This window comes from Urocitellus parryii, chromosome 3 (genome assembly GCF_045843805.1).
Source record: "Urocitellus parryii isolate mUroPar1 chromosome 3, mUroPar1.hap1, whole genome shotgun sequence".
Taxonomy (NCBI): domain Eukaryota; kingdom Metazoa; phylum Chordata; class Mammalia; order Rodentia; family Sciuridae; genus Urocitellus; species Urocitellus parryii.
This window is the reverse complement of record NC_135533.1, coordinates 5902648-5925774: the sequence shown is the minus strand read 5'-3', so window position 1 is coordinate 5925774 and position 23127 is coordinate 5902648. Positions and strand designations below refer to the sequence as shown.

General features: G+C 50.0%; 2 protein-coding genes across 3 annotated transcripts; one reads left to right on the top strand and one right to left on the bottom strand.

The window, feature by feature from the left end:
- Positions 1-11254: 11254 nt before the first annotated feature.
- Positions 11255-18296, bottom strand: Tmem176b (transmembrane protein 176B). 2 transcript variants are annotated; one of them, XM_077796654.1, is made up of 8 exons: positions 18200-18296; positions 15838-15864; positions 15472-15680; positions 13695-13811; positions 13322-13378; positions 12853-13077; positions 11927-12046; positions 11255-11539 (listed from the first exon to the last, which is right to left on the bottom strand). In XM_077796654.1, exons 3-8 carry the CDS (start codon positions 15676-15678, stop codon positions 11456-11458), a joined length of 810 nt encoding a protein of 269 aa, XP_077652780.1. In that variant the 5' UTR covers positions 15679-15680; positions 15838-15864; positions 18200-18296; the 3' UTR covers positions 11255-11455. The 2 variants fall into 2 exon arrangements, with proteins under 2 accessions (XP_077652780.1, XP_077652781.1); XM_077796655.1 differs by lacking the exon at positions 15838-15864.
- A 355-nt stretch (positions 18297-18651) lies between these two features.
- On the top strand, positions 18652-22708 carry Tmem176a (transmembrane protein 176A). Its single transcript, XM_077796653.1, has 7 exons — positions 18652-18731; positions 19338-19545; positions 19891-20001; positions 21006-21062; positions 21232-21447; positions 21944-22054; positions 22401-22708. Exons 2-7 carry the CDS (start codon positions 19354-19356, stop codon positions 22440-22442), a joined length of 729 nt encoding a protein of 242 aa, XP_077652779.1. The 5' UTR covers positions 18652-18731; positions 19338-19353; the 3' UTR covers positions 22443-22708.
- The last annotated feature ends 419 nt before the right edge of the window (positions 22709-23127 follow it).

The following is a 23127-nucleotide window of genomic DNA, read 5'->3' as shown; positions in this document are numbered from 1 at the left end:
GCATTCTCAGATTTGATACTGCAGCACAGTCCTATCCTAACATCACTGAACATGCTGTTTGGACTTTCCCAACCTCTGCTCCTCTTAGGGTCTGCCTTTCGATTGGCTCATCTACCTTCCAGGGCCCTCATGAATCTGGTGCCCAGGGCTTTGTGTTCATGCTTTCAAATGAAGGAGTTGGAGACACAGGACCAGCACCCCCTCTGCCCTTGTGTGTCTCTGCAGTGGGCTTCTCCCTTCTGGGTGGACTGGCTCAGGCCTGAGACTGTCAGACAGGGAATTACAACCAAAAAACATCCAAAAAGGGTTCTCTTTTCTACAGGGTCCAGCTCCACCTGAACCCTGACCCCTCCCTGGATAGATCATCACTCACCTTAGAGAAGGCTCTTGCCTTAGCCTGGAGTGCTCCACTGGGTGGATGCTGTGTTGTTAAAGAATCAAAATGACCAAAGCAAGAGGTTTAATGACAAGGCCAGATTAGAGACAAGCGGAAGAAGGGAGAAGAGTCTTTCTTCAATTTAAAACATGTCTTGAATATTTTAGATCACCATCTTCATTAGGGAATATTCCAAACATACAAATAAGTATGCAATGAAAAGTCCTCTCTTAGAGGCAGTCAAGGTCACTAGCTTGGGAGTTTCCTTCTAAAATTATCTCATGCATATATAAACACACAAATATACACAGTATTTAAATGTATGTGTACTTGCAGGCATTGCAAAGATTAAGCAATGTGCTATGCTACACATATGTTTTTGTAACCCAAAGTCTCTCACAGAGAGTGGCGACTTGGGGGAATGATGGTAGAGTATTGTGGAAGTCGCCTTGGAGCCCCTGTGGATCACTACACGGGTTTATGCCACCTTGAAACCGCAAGCGAAAACGAAGCCCACTCTTCAGTCCTTACCAGCAGGTGGCGCACTCGGACAAAGTGTGCCGCCCTCTGCCTTGGAAGGGTTTTTCCACGGATCGTCCTGATTTTTGTGCTTTTGTTTTACCCTTGACGCCACAACTCAGTAGACTTCGCTCTTCCTTACAGCACCTTCCATGAAGCTAACTTCAATTTATTTTTTAAAAATAAAGAGGTTTTTTTTTTTAACAATGTCTTTTCTGTTTATAAGGAATCGACTTGTCTTTTTATTGTGCTAATATTTTTTAGCACAATTGAAAATTTCATTCTGTCCATGTACAATTCCAATTGAAATCTCCACGTTCCGTGTGTGGAATTGGCTCACGCTTTCCTAAGGCTCCTCCGGGACCCAACAACATCTAAACGCAGCCAGGTCAGCCTGACCCCGGGGCCTCAGAGCAGAAGAGCCAGGCAGCCCCGGTGCAGGACAGAAGGAAGCCAGGTGATGAGCTGACCTCACACGTGGCAAAGGCAGCAGGCGTGGCTCAGGAGTGAGTGTTGTGAAGACCAAGCTGGGCTGCTTCCTCACACCGTGGAGATTCACGGATTCAGTTCACATCTGCGCAAACTGAGACCATGAGAGCCTTGGGTGAACCACAGGAAACTCTATGTACAGTTGGGTCAACTGCATTCACCAGGATGCAGCCAGGCCAGGTGCAGGGGCTGCCAGCCTGTAATCCCAGGGACTTGTGAGGCTGAGGCAGGAGGATGCAGGTTAGAGGCCAACCTAGGCCACACAGCAGTGATACCCTGTCCAAAATAAATAAATAATAAATAAAATTAAAATAAATAAAGGGAGCTGGGTGTGTGGTCCACTTAAAGGAGAGCAAATATCAAGAAGCTGTAAATAGCCAAAACAATATTAAAGAGGAAAAAAGTTGAAGGAAGCACATTTCCCAATTTTAAAACTTAATACAAAGTTATAGTAGTCAAACACCGTGATACTGACATAAAGACACACATATAGACCAGTTTTACCAGCACATTTGATGAAGATTGTTGTTTTCCATTTGGGCACCCTTGCCTAGGCATCAAAGGACAGTGTTAATGTAGTGAAAATTCAACCCACAGAATAAAATATTCACAAGTCATACATCTGATGAGGGATTGATATCCAGATCATTTAAAGAACTAGTATAATTCAACAACAATTAAAGATGGTGAAGGATTTGGATAAACATTCCCCAAAGAAGTTATGTGAATTGCAAATAAGCATCATTAAGCTCCAGGGAAATGTGAATCAAAGCTACAGTAGACACCTCTTCACATATATGAGTTTGACTGTTATGGTTTGGAGTTGTGGTGTCCCCCAAAATTCCCTGTGCTAATGCAGAAGAGTTCAGAGGTGAAATGATTAGATTATGAGATGTGGAACCTAATTGGTTCATCCTACTTTAGAGTGGATTATAGCTGTCGGCAGGTGTGGCACGGCTGAAGGAGGTGAGTACTGGGGCCGCCTACAACCTCATCAGTGGATTGATCCATTGGATGGATTAAGAATTTGAATGGACTCCTGGGTGGTAACCATAGGCAGGTGGAGCATGGCTGGAGGAGGTAGGTCACTGGGGTTGTGTCCTTATAAATTGCACGTCTTGTCCCTGGCTCCGTGCTCTGTTTCCTGGCTGACACGAGCTGGTGCGTGCTCATCTGCCATGCTGCCCTGCCTCACCCTGGCCCAGGGCAATGGAGTCGGCTGACCACGGACTGAATCACTGAAACCATGAACCAAAATAAACTTCTCCTCCTCTAAGTTGCTCTTATCTGATACTTTGGTCACAGGGGAAAAAAAAAAAACTGACCAACACAACTATTAGCAACAACAACGTGCACCGAGACACACAGAAGATAGCAAGTAACTGCAAGGACAGAGAAACTGGAGCCCTCATCATGGCTAGGTAGAGGGAAACTGGTGGAGAGGAGCCTGGGATTCCTGTACCATCAGCAATTCCACACCCAAAAGAAAGGTCTCCAACAGATTCCCGGGTTTTCACAGTAACCTTATTCACAATAGCCAGGAGGTAGAAACAATCCAAGAGTCTATCAACAAAAGAATGGATGAATAAATGTGGGGCAGACACACAAGGGAATATCATTCAGACTCAAAACTAAATTCTGATCTATGCTACCTTGAAGACACTGTGCTAAGTAAACAGCCAATCACCAGAGGATGAATATTCTGTGATTCCACTTGCATGAGTTACCTAGAATAGTAAAACCTAGAAAGCAGGATATAGCTGTTATCCAAGGGCTGGAGGGAAGGGGGAACAAGAAGTTATTGCTTAATGTGGACAGAGTTCAGCTGCAGATAATGAAAAGGCTCTGGTGATGGACAGTGGTCAGGGCTGCCCAACAAAGTGAATGTACTTGATGCTACTGTGCAACCATTTTTTGTACTTAGAAATCATTAAAATGGTGAATAACAAGATTAAAATAAAAACAAAGAAGTACAATATCATTAATGAGAGTTGGTATAAAAAATGCAAAGATGTCAAAATTGGAAGTTATTTCCTACAGAAAATAGTTAAGTTTAAAGAAATGAGATAGATTTTCAGTGGAATCAGAGAACTATTTGCAAACCAGATATCTGACAAGGGATTTATATTCAGAGTGTATAAAAAACCCTTTCAATCCAACAGCAACAAGAAATAAGAAGGAATAAGATAATATAAAAATAGAAAGCTTTGAGAAAGAAGGAAATTCAATATTTAGAAAATTTTAATGGGATTTAAAGTATAATAGAATGTTTAAAAACAGGTTACATATAACTGAGGCAGAAATAAGATAATCTGCAAAATAATTATGGAGAATAAAACAAGAATGTAGCAGGAAGAAATAAAGAGATGGAAAAAAATATAAAAGTTTTTAGAAAGAAGGAAGCCAGGATGAGAAAGTCTAACTTAGGACTAATCAGAATTTCCAGTGAGATAGTAAAGTGAATGTAGAAAAGGAACTAGCAAGAAGATAATAGAGTTGTACAGAATGGAAAAAGAAAACTGTAAATTCTGAGACTAAGAGTTCTTTAATTCCTCCTAAATAATTTTCAGGGGAAAAGAATCCAGAAATACCTACACATTTTGAAGTAACCTTCAAAACACCAGAGACAAGGAAAAACTCTTAAAACCAACCAGAGAGGGCTGGTGTTACAATGTTTGCCTGGCATGTGCAAAGGCCCTGGGCTCAATTCTCAGCATCACAAAAATAAACAAATAAACAAATGTGACCTGAGAGATTAATCTCTTACCAAAGAAGTTGAATCACAGTAAAGTAACATCCTTACAATGTGCATGGAAAATACTGTGGAGCTAGAATTGTTCATTAAATGCTACTATTGTGAGCCAGACATAATAAGGAATAGTCTACTAAATAAAACTGAGAAGGCTGCCCACCTAGCCCTGTATTTAAAAAAAAAAAATTAACAAAGTTTATACTTTAGGGAAGAAGAAAACCAATCTGAATGACAGGAGATAAAGTATTTTTTTCTTAACATAATCTTGGGTAATTCTTATTAAGCCTAGGGCCATGGTATCACTGAGCTACACCCTAAACTCTCTTTTTTTTTTTTTTTTTTTGCATCATGTTCTCACTAAAGGTTGGCCTCAAACTTGCCATTATCCTGCCTTAGCCTCCCAAGTAGCTGGAATTACAGGCATGTGCCACCGCACCCAGTTCAATCATGGGTAAATCTAAATAAATGCTGAGTATATTAAAATATTTCATTTGTGGGATTAAAATAAATCAAGGTAGAATTAAAATTCAAAACAAGAATATTGTATTTTCTAATTGTATTGCATTTTCCAGACAGAGGAAAACCATGTGAATTACCTGAAGAATTTATTTAACTAATGCACATATTTTTCAAATAAACATTTCAAAGAAAAACACTAAAAAATAGAAATCCTCCTGAATGGGGGAGAGCAGAGGAAGGGGAGAGGGAGCCTGCTCCGTGGTGGGAGGGGGAATGGGGAGGGATCAAGTGGGGCCAGGCTGAGGAGCTCCCGGCCGCCCCTGGTGAAGACAGACACTGCGGTGTGCTCCTCCTGCTCCCGAAGGGATTGTCACAAAGCTGACAGTTTTCCTGAAACTCAGCTGCGATTTTTCCTGCAAGCCCCTCTCTGGGTCTGAGCCTCCGCCGCCTTCTGTGCAGAACTGGAGGCAGCAGAGTTCCACACTTCACCGAGGGACACCTGCAAAGCCAGGAGAGCCCTCCCTGCCACTCCTTCTTTCTCTCCTTTGGGAACACGATTCCAGCAGGTTCCCAGGCAGCTCATGTGCTAGAGGGCAGGGAAATTTCCAAGCACCCCCCAGACGAGGAGAGACCCGACCCACGGCCCCCAGGTGTCTCTCCCATGGCCCCCAGGTCACGTGAGCAGAAGCCACAAACATCAGCTGGATGTAGTTGAGGCGAGAAAGCTCACCCTGTCCCCGCAGCCTGCAGCCAGCTTAGCAAACCCTGCCCTTCTGTCTTCTCCCTGCTCCAGCTGGACACCGAGAGGGAGGATCATGGGAAAGAAATGATGAGGAGTCTCGCCCCGTGCCAGCATTCCTTCCCTGGCCCTCCCTGGCCAAGGGACCTGGTCTACTTGTGGGGGTGCCAAGCGCTGATGGTTGCAGCTTTTGAAATGAGTATGAGTGGGCCTGGAACACCGAGTGGGGTCCATTCTAATGACCAAGTTGTGGAATCTGGAGTCTAGTCCTAATATTGAAGAACCCAAAGCGCAATGGGGAAATGTCAGGCTGCCAACACAGAGTTAAAAGCGGTGGTTAAAAAAAAAAAAAAAAAAAAAAAATTCCTGTTTATGCTCTGGGTGGTTTAAATTTGTCAACAAATACATCATGCATAAACAGGCTGGAGAATACTTGCTCAACCCACGTCAGGCCCTCCAAGTTATCCCCATTTGTATATACACAGTTTCATCACCAAGACTGAGTTGTGCAAACGGACAAATGGCTGTTGGCTTTTCCAAGTAAACAAAAGATGGGGGGTGACCTCTGATGTTCTACAGAAAAGAAAAACAAAACTTTAGGAGAAGCTTCTAGGTAATTCTGGAGGCGTGTGGGTGGACAGCGAGGGTCAGCTGCAAAGGAGACCATCTTCCCTCCTTAGGAAACTTCGTGTCAGGGGAGAAGTTGCCAAAGGACACACGGACCATTTCCTGCAACAATGACAATTAAAAAGCAAAACAACAGAGGAGCTGGCTTTCATTTGCCAGAATGAAAAAGGAGATTTCCCATCCCGTCCGACCATGAAAGGACTGGTGTGGACACGCTGAGCCAAGGAGGGAAGCACAGAGCCCTTTCTGACGTGTGCCCTCAGCTCAGCTCCGCCTGTTTCTTACCAATCACTGAGATTCCTTTTTCAAACTCTGAGGTTAATGAATTTGTAAAATCATAAAATAAAATAAAAAGAATAAACTCAAGGAGCCTTGTTCCATATCTGGAATCTCCCCAGCAGGCCATCAAAAGTGATTCCTATGAACCAGACTTTCTTAAAATTTTCTGAGCACCCAAAGCACCTGAGACGTTGGGGCAAATCAGATTCTGACCCCACCTGTCCGGGGTGGTGTGGACATTTTGCCTTCTAGCAAGCCCCCCCCCCCCCCGTTGCCCAGGTTACAGGACAATGAATTACACTTTAAACAACAAGAATTGGGACCACCAAAATGTTTATTCAAGTGAATATACAAGTGAAAAAAAGAATTAGCTATTCCCCTGTCACCTCTCTCCCCAAATTCATTTGTTCATTAAGTGAATATGGATTAATACCCACCCCCAGGATCCCCCCAACCTGCAGAAAAGCAGAGAATTGTGCGTCAAAAATCTTCCCTCCTCATGGTCCCTCTCCCAGGCATGCTCCCCGACCACCTGCTTCTGTGCTAAGGGTCAGGATCATGCCGTCCCTTGGGTTGGTGTGACCCACACAGAGAATCCTGTCCCCACCGGCAGAGGCGTCATGATTACAGAGGGAGGGCGGGGTTTTTATCTCCTCTTTGTCCTCGTCCTCGTGGCCACAGTTCCCCCCTCCACCACCTCATCCTCTCCGGAGACACCCCAAGGATTGAAAATGCCCAATTTGAGACTGGGCAGCTCCCAAAGAGCTGCTACCCTTCAGGGGTCTCAGAGTCATCTATTCTGAGTGGAACCAGAAAGGGTCGAGTCTCAGGGGGGAGAGGCAGGGCCGTGCTCAGGGGAGGGAGGATACTCCGGAGGAATGGGGACCCCAGCAACCCAACATCAGCGTGATAGAAAAACTGACCAAGACATGACTGACTCCTGCTTCCCAAGTACCCGCCACCTTTTTGACCACACAGGGCCCTTATGGAAAGGCGTTTCAGGAGCCTTGGCTTCCGAGTGTGGCTGAAATCTTAGGCTGAAACTACGGAGGGCTGCTCTTCCTGCCCTGTTAGCATCTGTGTTCCCTGAAGAGATGATACAGAAATGTTGGAGCTTTACTGGAAATCATATTAAAGGAGATTGCACCAGAAATCCCAGTGGCTGTGGAGATTATGATGAAAGAGCTTATCCTGGAAAAGCTGTGAGGGTGGGGGGGGGGGGTCCTAAGGCAGCACTGGGGGGTGGTGGATTTCCTGGAGACGGTGAAGGTCAGACGCACAGAGAGAGGAAAGGGCAGCCCATGAAACTGTGTGACAGTGGCCTAGGACCTGAGGAGACCTGGCAGGGGGTGCTCTGTGGTGCACCCAGGATCAGCAGCCCCAGCAGCTGTGGCTGGGAGAGCCAAGACGGGTATGCGCGCAGCCCTGCTGCATCAGCGGCTGCCCTTGGGAGGCCTGCGGAAGGATCCCTGAGAAGGGAGTGTTGGGGTGCCCCTTGGGCCCACTCCCCAACTGCCCCATCTCCAAGGGTCCTAGTCTGCTCAGACCTCTGAAACAAAACGCCACATCCTGTGTGGCTTAAACAATAGAAGTGCATTTTCTCCCAGTTCTGGAGGCAGAAGTCTAAGGTGTAGGTGTTGGCAGGTTTCTTCTGAGGCTTGCTGAGGCCTGTCTCTGTGCCCTCCCGTCTTCCCTCTGTATCCTAATCTCCTCTCCTTATAAGGAGGCCAGACATGTTGGATTAGGCCCATCCACTGACCTCATTTTCACTCGATTACCTCTGTAAAGGTCCTGTCTCCAAACACAGTCACATTCTGAGCCACTTGGGATTGAGAATTCAACATACAGATTTTGAGGGGGACATATCCAACCCATAGCATCCACTACATTCCACTCTATTCTAGAAAGGGCTGGGATGGTGCCCTTTCTCCCCCAAGGACTCTGGGTGCTTGTCAAGCCCCGAGGACACCCCTGCTGCCGTGCAGATTAGGATCGTTGTAGATGGAGTCCTGAATGTCAACATGTGTGACAACTAATAGGCAGCACCTCACCCCACCCCCCTCGGTCACTGTTTCTTGAGATCAAGCTGGTGAATGAGCAAATAATTCAGCCCCATCAAATACACTCGTGAACACTGGGGTGTGAGAACCCTGACCATTCTGCCCTGTCAAGCCCGTTTGCACACCCACCTCGGAACCCCCTCCCCCGAGTGCCTTCTCCTTTATATCTTCCCTTCTTCTGTTCCTCATCTCCCTACACTGACTGCCTTCCTGCCTAATGTGTCATTCATTTGACAGTAAAGGAATATTCATTCCATGCAGCCTAGGATTCACGTCTTGTCTCCTAACAAAATTGCCAACTCCTTGATATCCACAGACCAAGTCTGTGTGTTATGGACCTTGCAGTCAGCAGCACACAAGAACAATGAAGTTCAACGTGTGAACCCGCCACGGTTTCATGGATGCTGGTAGAAGCACAAAACCCCTGAATCAAAAGATAAAGAACCATTATTACTCACAGCAATGGCAGTAGCCATTGCTACGGGCATGCAGCCCTTCTGCACTGGTCCCAGAGCCCAATTTCCACGGTCAGGCCAAGAGGCATTGCAAGGGCCAGCTGCACATGCGATCAGCTGGGTTCCAGGAGAAGACCCCTGAGCTTAAGGAACCTGACTCTTTTATTACAGGCAATAAGCCTGCCTGTCCTTTGCTCCAGAAGGAGACACTAGTTTCCAGGGCTACTCCTGAGGAGGCACAGATATCTTTGGAAAGACAGACTGGAGCACAGGGGGTCAGGGCCACGGCTCCCAAGACATGCAGAAACACCACAGACTCACAGACAGGCAGCAATGAACGTCTCTTGATGAATCTGCTTTTCTTGAAGGCTACCTAGGTGAGTCTCTACTAGGGTTTGGGCCATAAGTATCTCCCAAAGGTCCACATGGTAAAGGCCTGCTCCCCAGAGTGGTGCCATTGGAAGGTGCTGGAACCTTTGAGATGGGGTCTGATGAGAGATCCTCAGGTCATTGGGGGTGTGCTCTTAAAAGAGTGCAACCCAGTCCCCTTCTTTCCATGTTTTTGTTTGTTGTTTGGTGGAGGGGAGTTGTTGTTTTTATTTTTTGCTCCCTGATCATCAGGTGAGTGGATTTGCTCCACCACCTGCTCCTGCCTTGATGAGCTGTCTTGCCACAGGCCCACAACCATTGGGGACAGTGTATCATGGCCTAAACTTCTAAAGCCATGAGCTAAAATAATCTTTTTTTTTTTTTTTTTTTTTTTTGGTAAATTGACTATCTCTGGGATTTGCTATGGTGATGGGAAGCTGACCAATTCTGTCTCTCTGCACAATATGCACCTCAACCCAGCTTGGCTTCTGGACTCCACTACGTTTGCATTTACTTATTTGGCAAAGAATGGGGGCTTCCCTTGCTCCATAGCTGGTATAAAGTAAATGCTGAGGTTCAGGCTCTGATTTCTTTCCTTGGGTTGCGGTTACCAGTGATCCTGGGCTCAGGTTTTCCTGAGGGATGGTTTGTGGATTTCAGACCTTGGGAGGGGAGTAAACCAGTTAAGCTCTGCGAGTCCTGATTGCCTAAGCGTTCTAGCCTGTTAGGGCACTGGCGTGGCCTGTGGAGGAAATGACCATCTACCCACACTCAGAGTTCAGCTTCATGTGTCCTGTTCAGGTTTCCAGGCTGTTGGATGTGGTTTGTCATCAGTAAGAGATGGAAATAAAAATCGGAGTATGTTTTCTGCTTAAGTCGTTCAGTGGCTCAACACCGACTCTAGGACAGCGTCCGAGTCCTGTGGTGCAGCGTCTCAGGCCCCCGGCACTTGATCTCAGCCTCTTCCCTGGCATTCCTGCTCAGCTTCAAAGGTCGCTCCTAAAACCCACCATCAGGGTTCACGGCTCCCTTTGACTCTAATGTCCTCCCACCAGGCCCCACCCATGGCCTTACACTTGCCGTCCATCTTCAGTTGGCTCCTGGCCGGAAGGATTCTGGAACACTCCACGCCCCTCAATCACTATGGAAAACCCACCCTTCCCTCCCACCCTAGGTCAGTAAAATGTAAAATGTTCTTGTCAAAAGCCTGATAGTGAATATTTTAGGTTTGGGGGTGTTCAGTGTCAATTCGGCCACCGTAACCCAAAACAGCCAGAGACGAGATATAAGCAAGCGGGCTGGCTGTGTCTCAGCCTTTATTTATGAAATAGGTGGCCGGCTGAATTACCCCTCAGGCTATGACTGGCTGACGCCCATCCAATGCTTGAACACACTCTAGTCTCACAGGCTTCTTTAACGGATCTCTTTCTGAGGAATAGCAGGAGAAGGGCCCTGGGGGGAGTAAGACCACCCTCTTCACAGGCCCCTGCTCCTGGCTTTCATGCATGAGAGCCACATCCCCTCACTTCAGCATTTCTGCACATCAGCAGAACAGCTCCTCCCCAAGGGGCAGCAAAGGATCAGGACCCGCCTCGCGGAGACTGGAGCACGGTACCTTCAGAAATGATCACATCTTTGTGGTTATTTTCATATAGGTGCAAAGAAAATGAGAAACTTCAAAATGACTTAAAAAATTCTATCATTTACAAAGAAAAGTGAAGAACAGCAGGGACGTGTGTGTGTGTGTGTGCGCGCGCACGTAGCGAGGGAGAGAGGGAGAGAGGACCAACACTACCGCAAAGAGAGCAAGAAAAAGGAAGTGGGGAGTGAACAGGAGGGGACGTCCTGCCCGTGCTCCCAGAGTTCTGTGGAGTCTGCAGGCCAAAGTTCTGAGGCTCACAGCCAATCCCAGAGGGTGAGAAGGTTCTGTGCCCATGACAGTCACCTCACCTTACACTGAATGGAAGGAGATGGCAAGGGGCCATTCAGCTCTGGGATCACGGAGCAGAGCCTAACTAAACGGCGCAGCCTGGCTGGGCCTGGCTTCCGTGGGCTGAAAGCTCTCATAACACACGCAAAGTGTAAACACCCAGGAAGACCCATCTTTCTGTGCCAATTCTTTTTCTGGTTGTTTTTTATTTCAATCAGCTTTCTCCAATGTGACGAGACCTCTTCATGGGACCAAGACACTGGAAGAGCATGGTGGAGGGAAGGCGGGGAGAGAGAGCTGGAGAAGGGCAGCACAGCAGCTGCAGCCGAGGCAAGAGGGACGCCCGTGGCCCAGGGACAGTCACCATCTCATGGGACATGCAGAGCCCCAGGCCAGGCTGCTCAAAAGATGACCACAGTTGGGGTCTTCTCCTGGGAGACGCAGGGGACCTCCCCCAGGAGCTTCTTATCTGACCCTTCCTCCTCCTGGGAAAAGACAAACGGAAAAAATCAACCAAAGGGAGGAAAAACACAGAGGGCCAAGTCAGCTCCCCAGAAGTTGACCCCAGCAAAGAGGGAACAGACAGGCTGACAGGAAGTGGCAAACAGGGCCAGGTGGCAGAGGAAGGGGAGATGGGAGTGGAGGAGACAGTGGAGAGCTGGAGTAGAGGAAGGGGCTGACAGGCACCGGGAGGCAGGAGTTAGCCCCCCAACGCACAACAGGTCCCATTCCCAGACAGAGCAGTGGGGAGCCCGGCCTCTGAGGTGGGGCCTGACCTTGGACAAGGGAGTTCAGGCCCCGATGCTCCTCCCTCTCCCGCTCTCTGACTGCTCAGACCCACACCACTCAGCAGCACCTCCCGGACACCTTACCAGGGGCCGGGAGCTCTGGACACACACACTCCGGAGACACAGTCCCAGGGAAGCCAAAGCCAAGATGATCTTCAGGATACAGACAGCTGCCAGCAGGGAACAGAACGCTAAGAACATTTTCTGGAGATAAAGGAAGAAAGAGATACAGTCAGGAGCCAGCCCCTCGGATCCCGTCCAGACCACCACCTTATCAACCCAAGCACGCACAGGACCTGCGCGAGCCACTTCCCACCAAGGTAGACTGCGTTTCCCGGCAGCAGGGACCACCATCCCTCCATCCCTGGCTTCTGCAGTGGCTCTTTGCCACCCTCTGGAGAAGTGGGGTCTCCTTCTCCACTCCTGGGTCTGCCTTGGCTGTGAAACCCAATGGGAATGGCCCACACAGTGACCAGCAGCCTCCAACCAGCCTGGCAGCTTCCATTTCCCCCTCTTGAGTCGCTCACAGCTCTACGCCGGGGACCCTGTTGCGTGCTAAGAGCTTCCTGGAGAAGTCGTTGCAAACTCTGGCTGAAGCCCCAGCTGAGCTCGCAGCCAAGAGCTGTCCTCATGCCCTCAAATGACCACCCCCAAAAGGCATCTGCCTGCAACCACATGGGAAAACCCACGTCTGAGCCCAGGGAACCTACAAAACTCTAGGAAAGAACCAACTAGAGCTTTATGCCACTATGTGGGGGGATGGTTTGTAGATAGCAAGAGATAACCAGCAGCACCCACAAAAAGCCAGGAGGGTGGCCCACAGTCTCCTCCCTGCCCCTCATCCCCCAGATTCAGGGAATCTCCAGGTTGTGGGGGGCTGAGAAACATCTTTGGCTTAGTGAGACCTGGGTGAGGTCCAGGTGCAAAGCCTGCGCCTCAGCCCTCCATTGTCCCCTTTCCTCGGAGCCCAGGATCAGGGTGGGTCCCTGGAAGGCCGCACCCTTCCTCACCATCATCTTCTCCATGTAATTCCTGCACCTCTCCTCCTTCCACTTGTCGTTGTAGCTCCTCCACCTGTATCTGTAACTAGTGGTTGTGTTGAGACCATCACACGGAGAGTTGACCTCCGTGACGGAGGCGTCATTGGTTTGCCAGACTAAGCTGGTCACACAGAGGACAGTCGCAGCCACTGCTGTGGCGATACACGCCAGGATGAGCAGGCCTGATACACAGCCCTGGAAGGAGAAGGTCAAGATGCCCATCGTATCCAGCAATGGCAGAGCCATGAGGCCCCCACCCTCCAACCTGTCTCTCCTACCCCCGCTCCTGTCACAGAAAACCCCGTCAACACCCCCAGGGGTACCCTCAGGATGTTGAGAACCAAAGGGTAGAAGACAGAAAACTGAGCAGGAAAACGAGACCCAGGAGGGAAGAGATGGGAAAGAGTAGGAGAGAAAGACCCGGATGACCACGACTCACGGAGAGTTTGCCCGGGTACTTCTCGTGGGCCACGGCCCCAGCTCCGGCTATGATGGCCTGGAAGAGAAGACACCAGGAGGAGGCCTCCAGCCTACTCCCCTGAACTGACCCACCCCTCCTCCAATGGTTCCCACACATCCAGAGCGAAGCAGGGTTCAAGAGACAAGTGAGGAAACCTGGCCTGAGCAGAACTTCAATTCCACTCTCCCCGCCTTCCCAACCTTGCCTTGAAGACCAAAAGGGCAAGGCGGCTTCCTGGAAGCAAAGGCATTGGGACTCTGGTGGCTTCCGCAAGTCCCCCACCCAGAGCCAAAGGGACTTTCTCCGCCGACCCCTTGCCTCCCTCTGAGCTCCTGGCCACCTCCTTCCTCACCACACAGCCTGCCCAGAAGGCACAGCCAGAGGCCCGCAGCGCCGACCCGGTCCCAGGCCCAAAGTAGAGACACACTCCGAGAGTACAGCTCACAACCCCCAGCAATATCTGGGTCACCTGCAAGACAGGATAAGAAGTCGACTCTCCCCGTGGCCTGCACACCCCAGGGCGGCCTCCCCTCTCCTGCCCATGGGCTTCCTGCTTTTCCTCTGTCTAGCTCTCCGCAGCTCCGACTCCAGAAAGTTCTGTTCCCTCAGCTTTCACTCCTCCCTCTCGTAGGTCTGACTGGTTCTCCTCCCTGGCTTCTTCTGAATATAGACACTTTCTCATCCACCTGGTGAGTCCCACGTTTTCCTCCCCCTTCTCCCTTGGGAGTCTCATTCTCTGGTCCAGGTACTCTGTCTCACCTCAGCTTCTGGCCCCACGGGGCTCTGTGGTAGGCACAAAAGTGTGTGACCCCATCCAGAAAGGAGTGTGGTGGCTGAGGGCCTACCCAGCTCAGCTCCTTTGGGGTCCCCCTCCTCTTTCAAGCTGAGGGCACATTCTTTGGGGATGGCGTCCCAGCCAGTGATTGAGCAAGATCATGGTTCAAGGCCATCACGCCCAATGTGGAATCTTGTGATGTGCCATCCTGGCTAGGGAGCCCCCCAACAGAGACCTCGTCAGCACCGCACTGCAGGCTGAGAGCCCCCTGCCCAACACTTCCCATCTCTTTTCATTTCATAGGTGTTACCCCTCAATCAACCATGCAACCCTAACTCCAACTTCCCAGGAAACCCAACAATCACAGGCTCCTGGGTACCACCAGCTGCATGTCCTGGGAACATCTCAGCTTGGTCATAGCTGAAATCCACTCGGCCCCTGCACTCCAAGGTCCCCTCGCTTGCCCTCCAGGACTCCTGTCTCCCAGTCAGCCACACTCCAGACCTCGGCATCTTGAACCCATGTCTTCCCTCATATCCCAAAGCCAGTGACTCCCAAGTCACAGAGACCCAAACACAAGGGGTGGGGACGCCTTTATTTCCTCCCCACTTCTGCTATGACCAGTGAGAGCAGACGTTCCATACGTCTGACCTGGACACCTCCTGCTCAGAGGCAGCCAGGGCCCAGGTTCCTGCTTGGAGCCCACCCACAGCCCTCCTGCCTCCGAGGCGGACTCACCAGGCCTCCCTGTCATTCAAGGCCCTCAGCTGGCCACGAGGCTCTCAGCTGAAAGTCCGATTCTCTCTGCTCTTTACGACTGCATAGGCTTTCTGGCCTCTTAACCTTTGTTCCTGCCATTTCCTTAACCTGGAATTCCTTTGCTTCTGCTGCTGCCACCACCTTTTCTAAACCCAGTCCTTCTGCGCTCAGGGTCTGGTGCAGACTCCACTCCTGCGTGCCCACGACACAAGGTGTGATTCTTGTTTCTCACATCACTGGATCCACCTGATCGTTTGTGTTATGAACTCTCTGCAGGATGTGGAGCACGTTTAGGTGACAACCCAGGTGAAGGGCCCAGCAAATGGCCTTGTACCTGCAGCCCTCAGTCCCAATTGCACAAGCAGCTCCAGAGAGTCTTGTGCTTGCTGCCCCGCCCGAGGCTGGCACTGCCCGCTCTGCACCATTTCTTTCCATCCCATCCTCAGTGGGGAACCCTCCAAGCCTTCTCCCAAACATGACGGCACACGCACAGAGTTTATGTCCCTCCTGGTGGGACTCAACCCACTTTCCTTTTCACTTCCTATTCTCCATCCTCTGTGTCACCTTGGTGTCCCACCTAGCCCCCCACACTCACCCCCAGAGCCAGCTGAGCATTGTTTATCCTGGCCCCAGAAGGCCCAGTATCCCGAGGGCGTGAAATGAACTGCTTCAGGGAAGCCCCAGCTTTCAGCAGCTGTGTCAAGGCCGATTCCTGGTGGATGTGGATATCAATGTGGGTGGGCTGGGACAGCGTAGAGACCACATCAACTCCGTTCACAGTCACCTTGTTTTGGGTCATCATGCCTGGTAGGGAAAAGCCAGACAAGAGTGAATGGAGTCTGAGAATCAGGTGAGGTGAAAAGCCATACCTGACCTGGTTGAGTCCAGAGGTCCTCCTGGACCAATACCACTGTCCCAACAACCTTACCCTGGGATGCAAATCCAGAATTTCACCACATACCTTATTGGACCCAAAAAGACCTGTGGGCTGTAGGATAGGACAAAGAAAAAAATCAGAATAATTTTAGTGACTCGATATATATGTTTGCACACAACACTTTCCACTAGTTAAAAAGTTCAAGAGATATGGAGATGTGGCTCGGGGTACAGCACTTGCCTGGCATGTGCGAGGCCCTGGGTTCCATCTCCATTATACCTTTAAAATCTCTCTTCTGTCTTTTTCTCCCTGACGTCTAGTTGCCTCCCAAATGGAAACTAATATGATTCGTTTCCTACATATCTTCCAATGACAGTTTTCACACCCAAAATGGTCTAAAAATAATCTTTCTCGCCCCTTTTCCTAGAAATGGCAGTATCCTGTACACACTGGCCAGCACAATACTGCTTTCCTATTAGTATATGTTTGCAGAACAATCCTACATGTATCCATGAAAAGCTTCTTTATTCATTTGCTTGGCTCCATAGCATCAGGTGTATGAATCTATCATGATTTATATAAGTTCCCTGATTGCCAGCCTTTAGGTCATTTCCCATGCTTTTCTATTACAGCCAATGTGGAAATGTGCATTACAATTTCAGAGGGTACGAACAGTCGCTCTCCACAGAGGGAGCAGCAGCCGACAGGAGTGGAGCTGCCCTCCCCACGGCACAAGAAGGTGCAGAAAACTCTTCTATTTCAATATTAGATGGGAAATAACATTCCATTGCAGATGTTAGTAATTTTGCACAATAAAATGCTCCATTTTAAATGCGATAAGCATTTAAAGCATTGAGATCATCAATGAATTTTGACAAATTTATACCTTTGTACAACCACTATTACGATCAAGATTATAGATATCTATGTTGAAAAAAAATGATTCAATGATTCTCCCCAGTAAGCACCCCAACCACCAGCTGCAGGCAACTGCCGATCTGCCTTCTGGAGCTATTCCACTATATTTTAAATTTTCATTCAAATATATTCCAGTATCTATTATATTTTAATTTTCATTCTTATCATAAATGAGGCCCATCATCTTTTCAAGTGTTAAGAGCCATTGTCATTTGTTTTGTGAGCTCTTCCTCTATATCCTATGTGCTTCCTGCTTTATTTTGTTTTGGTCTTTATTGAATTTCTTTGTATATTCAAAAAAGATTACAATCTCTGCCGCGAGTTGCAGTTATTTCTTTCCAAGTTCTTACTTATATTTTGACTTTGCTTGTATTTTCATAGTTTTCATTTTTATAACTCTAGGTTAAATTTATAAAAGCTCTTCCTCCTTTTTATGCTTCCTAGGTCACATTACATGCTTTAAAAGGTCATCCCAGTTCCAGACGTTAAAATAACTCTCCCATGTTTTCTTCTAAGTGATTTAGGCTTTTGGTTTTACTTTTCAATATTGATCCCTCTGGAATTTGTGTCCTAGTTTGGAAGACGTGGATCTGAGTTTTTGTAGTTGTTCCGATGCTTAACTTCTGAAGGATAGTGTCTGTTTGTGAAATATGTCATCTTCCAGCAACTCAAGATGCTCTCCTGAGCAAAAACAAAGTTCCCATAGGAAGGGAGGTCTGCTCCAGTCTTCCTACTCTGCCCATTGGTGTGTCTGATGAGCTCTGCACCATTACTCCAATTTAATTAGTATAGAGTTTAATGTCTGATTATGCTGTTTTGTGATTCCCTATGCTATTTTTTTCAAAATCATCATGCCCATTTTTGTGAAATTATTTCTCCATATATAATTTAAAATTGACTTCCCTAGCTCCAAGAGAAATCCTACACAGGTGACTCTAACAAGGCATGCAAGTGAAGTGTCGCAGATTAAATCAGATAGTAATATCGACTCCGATACCACCTCCCATGGTATGCTGCCACTCTCAGAACATCTCACACCCCACCACCACCTCCACCAGCAGCCTTCTTTGAGGTAAAAGAACAGGTGTTTGATAGCTTGGAGGAGGCAAAAAAGAGATCCAGGCTCACTCATGGGCACACAGAAGGAAGACCAGCCCTGATTTCAGATCTTCTGTTGGGGACCCAGAGTTGGCATCAGGTTGCAGTACGAATGTGTCCTGTGCCCAGATACTTTACCGGAAGGCTCCCTGGGTACTCCTCCCACTCCACTCCAACCCTCTGAAGAGCAAGATCTGGACCCTCCAGCACCCCGAAGACTCCATCCCCACCTTCCACTGATTGGGGACACAGCACCCTGCTCCCTCCACCCACAGCCCTCAGGGCTCAGTCTTGAAGGAGTTCCATCCACCCAAGCCTGGGACAGAGACGAGGCGCTGGGGAAGGTGGGGCAGAGCAGGTGCCAGCCTCTCCTCCCCTCAGGCCACTTCAGTCTTGAAGGGACCCTGGGCAGTGGAGGGCCCTGCCTCACCTGCTGTCCTCTGGGAGCTGGCAGAGCCGAGCAAGCTGGGAGGAGAAGACTTGGCGCTGAGGACCCTGCAGGGTGGTTGGGAGGGAGGGGAGCAGGAGGCAGGGGTGGAGGGAGAGGGCCTGAGGCAGCCTGGAAACTTCCCAGCAAGGGGCTGAAACCAAGGGGCCCATCTCGGGGGGGTTCCATCATACACACACACCCCTACTCGGACAGCACGCAGCAGAGGCACACACTTGCTCAGAAAGCCCTAGCCTGACAGGGGCTGGAAGAGGGGACACCTTCATAGGACCCCCCTGGGCATGTCACTTGTGTGCCTACCCTTCATGGCTCCAGCTCCCCAGTGCCCAGTGACACCGTAGTCTGGAAAGCCCCTGAGGACCCCCAGCCCCAGCTGTCTGCTGGGAAGTGCTAAAGTTTGGTCACTGCCCTTGTCTCCATCCCTCTGGCTCCCACCAACTTCCTCCTTCAGCCAGGGCAGGGTCCTCACAGCTCTCCCTGCCACACACTCGCTCAGGGGCCCTGAGGAGAGCAGGTGAGGAGGCCCCAGCCTGGCCCCCCAGCACCACCTGGCCCCCCACAGGCCTGGCTCCCTCAGAGCTGGCCGGGGAGGGATGGCGCCAGCAGACGGGAAGGGAAGAGGCAAGGAGGGTTCTGGCCTTTGACCTCCACCCACCACTAGTGGGGCAAGTGGCAGGGTCAGTGCTGAGTGAGCTTCAGTGGACAGGGAGGACCCCCACTGGGGACTGAGGGGTCTCCAGGACCCACTGGGGAAGAGCCACCAAAAGAAGCTCAACAGAGGGCCAGAGCTTGGGGGCCTCGGGATTTGAACAGTCAGAGGGCTCTGGAGAGGAGAGGCCAGAGGAGAGCCCAGCTGGGGGCAGGTGGTGGACAGGTGAGGCCCATGGAGAGCTTGACCCTGACGCCAGGATCTGACGGTGAGGGCAGGAACAGACATGAGGTGGAGGAGGAGCCCTGGCAGGGTCAGGCTGCCCTGAAGACAGCCTTCAAGAAGGGCCACACGTGTGGCTCTGTGACCAGGGCAGCCACCCAGGGACCCTGGGCACTCTGGCCCTGATCTCCAGAACTCCACTGAACATCTGCCAGCTGCTCTTCCTCGCTCTCCTGTCCTCCCCCACAGCCTGTTATCCAAGGACATGGGGACTGCAGACGATGCTGAGGTGGCTCCCGAGGCCCTGCCACCCACCCACATCAGTGTGCACGTCCACCAGGAGTCGGCTCTGGCCAAGCTCCTGTTGGCAGGATGCTCTCTGCTGCGGCTCCCAGCCCTCCCCGGAGGCACAGCCCCTCAGACCCTGGGCAACAGCCGGCTGCTGGTGGCCTCCTGGGTGAGTGTGGCTGCCCATCTCACAGGGCCCTGGTGGGACATCCCAGTCCCTCACATTAGGCCAAGGGAAGGACCCTCTTCTTGTGGGTCACACACTCTCTGCCAGTCTCTCTCCAAATAGGTGCTGGGCCAGTTTTCTCTTCTTCCTAGAAATCAGTTTCTCCATCTTCTCATTACAAGCAGGGCATGGGGCAGGAGGCAGGGGAATGAGTTGAAAGAGTCCCCTCTCTGGGTTTTAACCACCAGTACCTGAAGGACGGGTCCACAAAGCCACCATAAGGCCTGGGGGTAGGGCTGCCTCTGTGCAGGCACCCAGGAGCTTGTCTTTAGGTCCTCTGTCTTCCAGGTGGTGCAGCTGGTGCTAGGTGTCCTGAGTGGCATCCTGGGGGGATTCCTCTATATCTACGGGCCCACCACATTCTGCTACTTGGGAGCTGCCATCTGGACCGGGGCTGTGGTAAGTGAGGCAGCAGGTGACCAACCTCCCAACAGAAGGATAGGACTTCCCAGGACCACCCCAACATGGTGGAACAGAATGTTAGCCATCAAAAAGTCCCTAATTATCTAGGTCAGTTTGTCATTGGTGCAGATAAGGAAATAACCAAAGGAAGTGGGGTGATGTCTGAAGTCACAGGGTCATCTCTCTGGTCCCCTGCCCAGTGCCCTTCCCACCAGTCTAGGTCCTCGTTCCCATTGTCCCAGTTATTAGCTAAGGCTCTAAGGACCTACTCACCTCCAGATGTCTGCCCTGAGATAGGGGAGGCAGATAGAGAGTCTGCAATCCCCAGAGGAAGCGGAGCCTCCTAGTTCCCTGTTGTGCTCTGCATATCAGTGGGAATCCAGGCACGAAGGTCAAGAGATGTGTGTGTGCAGTCTTCAACGGAAGCTCAGTGGGCTGCTCATGGTGGACCTGGGGACTCTCCGACAGACTTGCACTCTTGGGATAGTAAAACACACTTAGAGAGATAGAAAACAAAAGACATCATCCCAATCCATCCAGTGATAGAAACATTTGGATTAGTTACAGAATAGCCAAACAGGATTTGGATCCATCTGTCCTCAGGGCTACACCAGACTTTCTGATTCTTTGAGCCTAAACAAATGAACTGTAGAGCTGTTAGGACAGGCCCCGGGACCTGGGGCTGACCAAACACTCATCCTGCCTTGAGAGCTTCTCCAACAACCTGGAATTCCACCCCTAAGATTGCACCTGTTGTGGCTCAAAAAGGAGGGTTTTGGAGAAGGGAGGAAAGGCTCACACCTGTCTTGACCACAAGCACTTCTAGATGTCACTAGAACAGAGCATTCTGTAGCCTCAGGGGTTTGACCCAACTTAGCATCCTCACCAGTTACATAACTACTGCTTAGCGCAAAACCTGGGAACATACTTGATGTGCTCATGGGGACACAGAGGCACTCATGTTTCCTGTGCACATCACTGCTGGTTTAATCTCTCCCCAGGCCGTGCTGGCTGGAGTTGCTGGATTTCTTTATGAGAAACGGGGTGGAATCTGCTGGGTGAGTTCAGGTCAGGGCAGGGAAAGGAAGGAGGCTCAGGCGAGAGGCCAGTCCAAGCCTCCTACCCCACCATACTTGAATGTCACCAAGCATGGCCCTTTTGTCCCCAGTGCAGGCTCTGGGAGAGACTGTATTGCTGAAGTCTGCCCCTGCCTCCTCCCCTCCCCAGGCCCTGCTGAGGACCCTTCTCATACTGGCATCTTTCTGCACCGCCATTGCAGCCATCGTAATTGGGGCTAGTTACTTCCATGAATACCAGTACTCTGTAGATGAAGATGACTGTAAAATCTACTCAGAAAACTGGCCCACTAAATCCCCCATCACCCCAAGTCCCAAAGAAGTCAGAAGGCAAAACCTGTGCATCTCCCAGGTGAACATGCTGAAGGTAGGTGGCCAATGTGAAGGAGTGGGCAGGGAGAGCCAGGAAGGGGCGAGAATAAGGCCGTCCACAGAAACAGGTGCCCCTGCTCTTCACCTGATGATCGTCACCAAGCACCACAGGAAGAGTTCCTGCGACCGTGAGTGCTGCAGACCAGTGGCACAGACAAGCCCTAAAATACTGACCATGAGAAAACCGGGACCGCAGCACTTCAAAAGTGTTGCAAAGACATTAAAGGAACCTGCTCCCTTGGTCCTCTCAAGTCTTGGAGGTTGTCAGGGAATCAAGTCCTAGACTCAAGTCCATCTCCGTAGAGATGAGGACACTGGAGCCCAGAGGGAAGGGATTGTAGCTGCATCCTACACACAGGATGCACTGACTCACTCCAGAAGCCACAAAATTGGGGATGAGGGGTGCAGAGTGACCCATGTTGGCAAAAAGCATGGAAAGGGAAGGAGAGCCACTGAATCTGGTGACCCTAGCTTTGGCCCTCTGTCCCCAGGCCCTGGTCATAAGCCTCCAGGCCATGCTCATGGGTGTCTGGGTCCTGTTGCTTCTGGCATCTCTGGCCCCCCTGTGCCTGTACTGCTGGAGAAGATTCCCCCCGAAGAAGGTGAGTCCCTGAATGTGTGTCTGTGTGTTGGGGGTAGTAGAGCTGTTCACAGGAGACAGCAGTGGAGGATGGGTGATTTTGGAAGGAAAAGGGCCCTCTATATAAGTTCCAAGTAACATCGTGCCTTTCTACCCCAACTCAGAAATCCTGTTTTCAATCAAGTGTCTCCAGCCCAAGAGCCCAGGAAGCCAGGGAAGTTCATAGCTATGTTAGCCCTTTGGTGCTTTCTGAATCAGGTACCTTTCAGCCAATGTTAGATCTGGCTGACTCCAGAATCAAGCTGTCCTGGAAGAGAGAATTTGCCCTTTCTCTCCTGATCAGGGTTGCTTGCTCTCTTCCTCCCTAGAAAAGACAAGAAAAGAAACTACTGGGAGCAAATGGGATCTAGCCCTGAGCACTCACTCCTTCTGAAGCAGAAGGTGCTCCTTCTGCTCTACCTGTCCCCGTCTCTGACTCTTGGAAGAAGCAGCAAACTGGAGGGAAGAGACTCCAATAACCTCACGACCATGGGGTTGTGCTCATCCCACAACCATGGCCATGCCCTGCTCCACCGACCTTCAAACAGCTCTCCACTCCACTGCTCACTTCGTCATCCTGCACCCCTCCCTGTCCCCTCCTTTGCAGTAATTTGAAAATAAATTGCTCCTGGATTCTTACTTTGCTATTCCAGGGAAGTTCTCTTGGCTGGGAGGGCAGTGGAGCATGAGCCAATCACAGACCCCAGAGGCTCCTCCCACAGATCCAACCTTGTACCTGGGTCTAGAGTTGCTGGCCCTGAACCTAGACCCCCTTTGAGTCTGGTTCTGTGGCTGTGGATCCTAATGCCTGGGTATGAAGGACGAAGGGTGCGGAGACTCTGAGTCCTGCTCCCTGTCATTCAGATTTAAAAAGGTAAATGCTCAGCCATTTGATGATTGGATTTTTATTTTGACCATTTGACAATATTAAGAAGTAGACACATAACGCCAAGATAAAATTATTTTAGAAATCATCTTTTTCAAGAGAGGATGTCCAACAGTATGATGAAAAAAAAAACAGAATAATTGTCCCCATGGAAGGGAAAGAACTGAAAT